We start from the raw sequence: 8,365 nt of genomic DNA on the forward strand, positions 1-8,365 counted from the left end.
ATTCTTGGGGTTAAGACATGAAACAGGGTAATAAACGAATATACGTATTATTATTAAATAAATTTACTGTGTTCTCGATATGGTGAGTATGCGTTGGATAAACACGCAAATGAATGTCTAACGCAAATATATTTTATTTCTAGTTTATTTTCAGTATAAGAAATCAAAACATTGAAAACAAGTCCTGCTAATCGATGCATATAATTGAATTTTCTGTTTGTATACGTGTTATATGTAGATTAACGAAGACAATTGAATTGGCCCACTCACTAACTAGCTAACTAACGCTCCGTTGTTAATTTTAGCATAAAAGCCAATTCTTTTTTTTTTTTTTTTGTTAATAACGTCAATAGAAGAACGTTAAAAGACACAGATATTCTCCATGCCGAATAGTCACGCAAAATAGAAGTCCGTTTTGTCTCTTCTTTGTCTGCAGCCGAGTGCAAAGTCTAATGGACTGCAATTGATTACTTCTGTCCATAATGATGAAGCCGCTCGTACAAACAATAAGTGGACCAAGTGACTGACTGCTCTCGTTATGAAAATGTATTCACAAGCACTTTCTTTGTTGGCAACGGCAGGACCAAAGTTAGGGATAATGACGCTTTTGCCAAGCAGCCGAGCAGCCAACTAGCCAGCCGCCCAACCACCTATTGGCAATAAGTTGTTAATGGCTCTGTGGCGCAAGTGGGCACCTCTGGTTAGTATATTGAGGGAAAACTTCACCATTTGCACCACTAGCACAGGGCTAATTATGATAAGTGGCTGCAAGTAGTTGTCGCCGACAGCCGCAGCAACTTAGTCGGCCCCACAGCCAGCGGTGACCAACCTGTCTTGCCCGTTGCTGTGAATCAGAAAAAGCAGAAGAAGCTAGGCATTGGTCCTAGGAAGCCTGGCACCGGCGTCAACAACAAAAACAAAAGTTTTTCAATTAAAAACGTTAAATAGCCACAAGCACTTTGCAATAAATTCATTCTGCAAATGAGTGGGAAACAATATTACACCCAATGAAATGCCATCGCCAAAACAACAAGACTAAGATGATAATAAAGCAAAATTGAAAAACATTGAAATATTTATGAACATGTCTCTTAAATTACAAGCAATTTATGTTTAAATGCTAGAAATGTTATCATTGTATTAATTTTTTCTTTTTTTGTGTTACATTTGAATGTGGAAACGACTGCATGTGTATATGTGTGTGTGCAGGCAATCACTGTAGCATACATAATAATATATATTCGCTGATTTCTGTTTGTTTTACTGACAACGGGGCGTATGCCAGTTTTGTGCAACAATTTAATGAATTCGCTTTTTAAATGCTGCCAAAACCATAAAACAATGTTGAAATGGCCAGCAACAGCAACATCGGCAACAACATATATATATATATATATGTATATACATCTGTCTATATACATATGTACAGACATATATATTCAGTGGCGTAGCAAGGACATGTTGTAGGGGCATAAACAATTGAATTTATTATTGCTTCCAAAGCGTATTGATTTCATGCGGATGTGGCTTTGTTCGGCAAAAATTCAATGTTGAATAAGAATAAAATATAAAGTATTTTATAGACATTACCATTATACAAACAAAAAAAACTCATGCTTCATATGAAGCTAATGACAGTGGTTTATTAATATTTTTTGAAGATTTCGCGGCCATGTCGAAAATAGGCCACGAAAAAATGTGGTTTTTCTGTGAGCATTTTTCAGTTATTTACATTTTTTTTGGCCAATTTCCCTAAAGGGAAATAGACTATGAAAATTCGCAACTACGCTTCTGCAAATATGTATGCAAGTAAGTATATTTGCGGCTCATCCCGGTCGCACAGAGCGCTCCGTGCTCCGTTTGCTACCACCCATTGGTCATTTACAATGATTTGCCGAAATATTTCTCGTTCCGTTAAATCAGTAAACGAAACACCAAAAATGTGTTAAAGCATTTGGTTTTCAAGTTGCTTTTTCGAACCCATACACATTTGTGTACTTGTGTCAATATTTGTCGGTTGTTTACATACTGGAATACTATATGAGAGTTCCTACAGCCTCTACTAATTATAGTACTTCATAACATGTATCATTTTTTACAGTTGAGTGAAAATTTCAGCTCTTTCTATAAGTTTGTTAATAAACAGTTCTGCGTTTTTTGCTTTATATTATTAATAAACATATTCTGTACTATTTCTCAGAGATCAACACAAACAGAAGGAACTATAAAGAGAATGTTTTTAATCTGCTCGCAACGAATTCCTTAATAAAATCTGTTTAAATATTGTAACGTGTGGAGTTGAAGGCATCATTATATTGCCCGACCCTTGACCTCTGCTGCTTGGTCGACCACTGCTAAATACAACCCTATATATATATATACATATACATATATATAAGTAATTTAGTTGGTTTCGCCTTGTTTTAGTCTGCTGCTGCTGCAAATGAAAGGCCAGCAAAATTGTAAGCGACTGACAGGCCGGCTTATGCATGTATAGTCCGGCAAAGTGCATATTAACTGACTCACGATGTTTGTGACATGACGTATTTCAAATGTTACGAATAACTAAATTTAATGAAGCAAGACTCACACAAGACTAAGCCCGATCGATGCAACTTTTACATACTTCAAGGACAAGGATAAGAGGGAAATTCATGAACTCGACATTCAAATTTGATGACTGCTTTATCTAATAGACCTGTTAAGGGTATATCATCATCGGTGTGTTATAATTTATTTAATTTGAAGCGTCCTGCACGTTCCTGTTGCTATCCACATCCCTTTTTTTTTTACAAATTGTTTTAGATTCTCTGCACGTTTCAAGCAACGCTTTTCAGCTTCACCGCCAGCACATTGCATGCTGTGCTGCAATGGCGAATGCGCAAACTCCCACCTGAGCCCGGATTCATTGGGAACCAAGCGTTAGCCGCACTCACGTCTGCATGCTCAGCCCACAGTAATTGGTGAAGTCACTGTCCCGGTTCACGCCCACGACGTTGTCCCAGCAGGGCAAGGAGGCGAAGCACCAAAAACGCTGATTCAGGTCATTGTATGTAAAAATTAATGGAACATTTTCCTGCAACGAGAATTTCATCTTTTCTTTCACGTATTTGTACACGGCAGCTTGTCCGCTTTTCTGTTCAGCTCCTGTACGCCAATCAGTCCACGATGCCATCAGTTTTTGCTTCCAATTTGTGTTAGTTCGCCCGAAAAGTTTCGTTTATTTAATTTGTAAGTCGGAGTTTCAAGCGAAAACAGGCGCTCTACGAGAAACTATTGCATTTTGCCCATTAAATTTGTTCAAAACAGTCAAAAAAGTTCATAAAACGCAGAAGTACTTATATGCTTTTAAAATATTAAAATATAAAAATAGAGCAGATAGTAAGGCAAACTTGGCATGCCAAACACTTAATACCATTGAAGACATTTGCCTTACGACCCTGCATATATGTGAGAATATTAAATCTCGTCAATGCAGAGTTTATTGTTCCTGTTGGAGTTATATGACCTATACCAATCTTCAAACTTTAAACTAAGAGGCTAGTTTGCAAAGATAGAAGTAGACGGACATAGCTATATCAACTCGGCCGTTGGCGCTGATCAAGAGTATTCATACTTCATAGAGTCAAAGATATCTGCTACATTACATGACAAATTTGTAATACCCTCTAGAAGGGCATAAGAACACCGAAATTCCCTTAGTTTTTTCAAATGAAAACCGATTAGTAAGGAAACCACAATTTACCTGATTTGTAGCCTTAAATTGATTGAGAGCAATTAATATCTATAGGTATTAAAGGAGGCTTTGAAAACTGAGTTGAAAAGCAGGAACTAACAATTGCATATATGCAAGCCATTTAAGCCCTCATTAAGTCAGAAAAAGTTCTTCAAATATTTCAACTATTTTACGACGCCTAAGCACCGGCATCGACGCATAGGCTGTGAGAGGGCGTGCAAGCGGGCGGGCGGCGAAAGGTTGACGGTGTCCTTATGGAATTTATGCAGCCCGTGATGGCCCTATGCTAAAACTTTTGCCGCTGCCTGAGTCATGCCAACCCCAGCCAGCCCCACCAGAGGATTGGGTAATGTTGTAATGGGTAAGTGGTGAGTGTGAAGATGGGCATTGCCTGGCGTGTCTGCTGGTAAATGCTCTTTAACTTATTATTGCCGCAGATGGTTGAGCGTCGTTATGCCAATCATTTCTATTCCGGATTCAAGAGGGTTTTGAGTCGTCAATGCTTAACAATTTACTGCCTAAGCCCTTAAGCCACAAGAAGTAGCTCATTAAAGCCAACACCAACTGACACTTGAGTGTAAAAAAACAGCGATATGCAATCGCATATTAAAATATACGTTAAAAATCTGCCAATTGGAAGCGATTTAGCTAGCAGCTAATTTCATTTGCTTAAGATGGTAATAAACGCTTAAATTTTAATGCTTGTCCGGCGTACAGCTGAGCGTTCTGTTTCACTGCATTCTGTACGGCGATAATGGGAATTTCATTTAAGCTAACGTTCAAGTGCTTCCCTGGAGCGGACATTCCTATAACATAAAATATGCTGCCTGGCTCTCATTGCATCCGGCACCAACCGACCACGGCCAATGCGCGCTCGTGGCCCTTTAAGCCCCAGCTACTCCAATAGCAAAGGCGCCTTCAAAATTCCATGACCCTAATTTTTTTGGAAGCAACTGCAACATTTGAAAAACTGCAATTAGGCTGTAACATGTCGTTGGAAGGGGCTGTCGGATGTTGCGTGGTGGTTGCCGGCTGCTGGTTGGGGGTTGTTGGTGGCTCGTGGGTGGCATGTACCGCTTGGTGATAGGGTGCGTCTGCTTTTGGGTTAAGCACATGTTATGTTACAGTTACAGTGACTCAGTCACCTTATACTTCGCACAGTGCACGCTTAACGAGCAGCGCGCTCGGGGACGGTTACAACTGAAATGAGACTCGGCTTGGCATGCGATGGCAGCTGTACCAGGCATCCAGAAGCTGCAATTCAAACGCAGGTGCAGGCGGTGCCAGCGTCACCATTTCAACCATCTCCGCCGCTTTGCAGTCCTTTGCTTTAGATACGAATGTGTGTGTGGGTGTGTTTGTGCTTTGCTCTGCTCGGCTCTGCTCTGCTCTGCTCTGCTGGCAACCCGCAGATGCTGTGCATGCATGACAAATATAATTGCAACACTTTGTGGGCTTGTTTGAGGTGAGAAGAATTTTGACACCATTTCGGTCTAAGGACGCATTTCTTTGCATCTTTAACATAATTTGCCGCCGTCGGAGTTCTTAATTAAAGCCAAATGCTTTGTCATTTCACATTAAAGTTCTATACTTGCCTAGCTGTGGGTACGCTTGAAAAAATAAAGCTTTCTAATCATGCGTTTTACTTTTAGGTAAGAATTGTAGATTTCTTACATTTTTATTATTTATAAGTTGAGTTTGTTTTTATCTTATTCGCGACTATCAGACTTTAGCTAAAAGCCATCTTAGTTTAAGCAAGTTAGGCCGTATATGTAGTCGTGCCGAAGCCATTGGCCAGCATTTGCTGATCGATCCAGTCACGAGCCAAGGCAACATTGGCGTAGGCCGCGGGCACTTCATCGTTGCATCCAATACCCCAGGCCACGATGCCGCTTTGTTGATAGCGATTCTCGGATGGTAGTCCGATTGGGCACGCAAGCGGCGCACCACCATCGCCTTGACAGGTGTCGACACCCCGTTGACCGCCAGCGCACATGAACGATCGATCCAAGGCGAATTTGGGTCCGAGTCGCGTATTACGCAGCTGTGATTGACAGGTGCTGAAATCGACCACGGGCAGCGGTACACGTTTCATAATAACGCTGTACTTGCCAGCGGCTCCAAAGACGTCCTTACCCCAGCCGGTGGAATAGCAAGTGGTACCGGCCGAAGCGGCAGCGCCCTGGGCAGGTAGGCAAACCACATTGATGTGATCTTCTAATGTGAATTGCTGTGAGAGGATAACGAGCGCAAAGTCATTAGCAACATTCCTGACCTTGTATTGCGGATGCAAAATGATTCGCTGTGCCGTCTGCTCCTGGTAGGGTAAACGCTCCTTGGTAGTTTGTGCATCCCATTCGCCAGCTCGGACCAGGAATGTGCCCGGCGCATGAGTGAGCAAACAGTGCACTGCAGTTAGCACCACTTGTGGGTGGATGAGTGAGCCACCACAGAAGTAGCTGAAATTGTTGGCATGCAGAAGAGCAACAGTCCAGGGGAACTCGCCGAAACCGGCTTCGTTCTGTGTGGCACCAGACAGTGTGAAATCCAATCCATCGACATTGCGAATTCCACAGCCTCGCGGCTGGTTTGGTCGCTTTTCCAAAGGCGTTGGGTTCAGAACCTCTTCGCGTGTGCGATTGCCGGCACAGCAAACGTCCACCGATGAGGGACAAACAGGATCATCATCGCCAAAGCGAATGTCAATGACTCCAAAGCCATCAAATGAGCCATCCTCCGTAATGCTGTTCGTCGATGGATCGCACTTATAGTAAGGCACGCAGTTACAATCTGCCGTCTTGCCACTGATGGATGTAAAATCAATCAGGGGACTCGACGGATCCACGGGAACGGGCGTCACCACCTCCGCAAAGCCACCGCGTACCGGCTGATTCGGTACACTTGGATTTGTATTGAATATATCCTGAATATTTTTGTCCACATTTGTAGCTTGCTGCGGAGCGGCACACACACAGAAGATGCACACAGTGGCTATTGTAGCCCGTGCGAGATGATGTAGTCCCATTCTGTTTCACAAAAAAAAAGTAGCTTCTTAATCACATTTTTACTTAAAAAGGTCATAGCTCCAAAAAGTTGCTCAGAGTGGACCAGATAAGGTAGACGAATCTGCCTCTTCATGATTAAAGAATTCTAAAACCAATTTGAGCACAAAACAAACAAACACAAAAAGTAAGTAGGTTAATTAATTAATATTTAAATAGAGACATAAACTAATGTTTACAAAGATTAGAAGCTGAACATTTCTAATGAAAACCTGCGGATCATGTTTGACTCGTTTATAATCTCACTATAAAAAGGGGGAAAAAACGAACTTAATTGAGAGCAAGTTTTCATTCTTCACTCGTACCTGTTGAATTATTTTATAAATAAACGCTCACAAACTTGAAAAATGTAACAATAGTTGGAAATTCTAAATAAACAATGACGTCAAATGAAATCAAAGCGACTTGGGGCATTTCCCAAAAGCGCAAATTTTTGCCAAAAATGTAGATACTCTTACCAACCTTGACTTGTGCAGTTTTGATAACCTTGACTTTTGGTCAAAAAGCCCCACAACAATTGATTAGCGCTTTACTTTTCTCAATATCTCCTATGGAAGACAGACAAACTTGTAAGCCCGTATTGCAGCCAGATCCAATCGGCGACTCAAGAGCTGTGGACGCGAGCGAATTTCATTAAAGACTACCGCCAAAAGCTTTGAGCCAATCAGATACATTGAACGCACTCGTAGAAATGCCCAGCGATGAGCTTTAGAGTAAAAGCTTTTGAGCGTGTCGGTTCTCGCGCTCTAGTCCGATAAGCCAAAGAGATAATCTTGAAATTATAATGAAAGCGCGCAGAGAGCTGCTCAAATTGGTTTCACGTCATAACCACAATCCAGCTTTTGATCCGCTCATTAAACGAAACCGGTTTATGGGGTTTGTATCGCACTCACAGGTCTTCAATTGTAGGGCCTTCAATTGTTTTTAAGTCGGCCAATACATCAATGCCCCAAAACTATATTGTCAATAATACAGCTGACTGAATACACGTAGGTCTAATGGAATAAGTGAATAATTCTCTTTTAATAATGTTAAGTATGTCCTATAAGTTATAGCTGCAAAATAGTTACAGTGTATGAGTCATCGGCTTAACTAGACACCCAGTAAGTCAGCCAAATAAGAAACTAACAAGTAAGGGTTTATTTAAAAGTTAGATAGTGTAAAGCGCTTTATATCCTTATACTAACAAACTACCCAATTTTTCTCTTCTCATTAGATAATTTATGTAATTGACCCAGTCATTCACTTAACTGAACAACGAGGATCTGTTTTCGAGTTCCATGTATAAATATGGCAATAAATTATCGGCTAATCCTTGAAGTTTTTTAGACAAATTCTAAAGCAGTAAAAATCTAGATAGCTCCATAATTTGCAGACTATAAATATTGGCTATATTTCCCTAGATTTCTGTTTTGAAATACTCGCAACACTTAACCGAAGGTTCAAATTGTTTCAACTATATTTAGTAGGGCTTACTAGGGCTTAAGCTGAATCGACTATGCCTAAGCTGAACTTTGCTATTTACATAGCTAACAACGGTTTTATAAAAAATATTTGGATTGACACT

General features: G+C 40.8%; 1 protein-coding gene across 1 annotated transcript; it reads right to left on the reverse strand.

Annotated features, from left to right (window-relative positions):
- Positions 1 to 5,376: 5,376 nt before the first annotated feature.
- Positions 5,377 to 7,445, reverse strand: LOC135436684 (phenoloxidase-activating factor 2). Its single transcript, XM_064694369.1, has 2 exons — positions 7,261 to 7,445; positions 5,377 to 6,762 (listed from the first exon to the last, which is right to left on the reverse strand). Exon 2 carries the CDS (start codon positions 6,759 to 6,761, stop codon positions 5,496 to 5,498), a length of 1,266 nt encoding a protein of 421 aa, XP_064550439.1. The 5' UTR covers position 6,762; positions 7,261 to 7,445; the 3' UTR covers positions 5,377 to 5,495.
- Between the last annotated feature and the right edge of the window lie 920 nt (positions 7,446 to 8,365).

The sequence above is a fragment of the Drosophila montana genome, unplaced genomic scaffold, assembly GCF_035044405.1.
Source record: "Drosophila montana isolate Dmon_TW-CO22-7 unplaced genomic scaffold, ASM3504440v1 contig_3733_1, whole genome shotgun sequence".
Lineage (NCBI taxonomy): Eukaryota > Metazoa > Arthropoda > Insecta > Diptera > Drosophilidae > Drosophila > Drosophila montana.

Coding starts and splice junctions, on each gene's coding strand:
- LOC135436684 (XM_064694369.1), bottom strand. CDS start 6,761: ATGGGACTACATCATCTCGCACGGGCTACAATAGCCACTGTGTGCATC.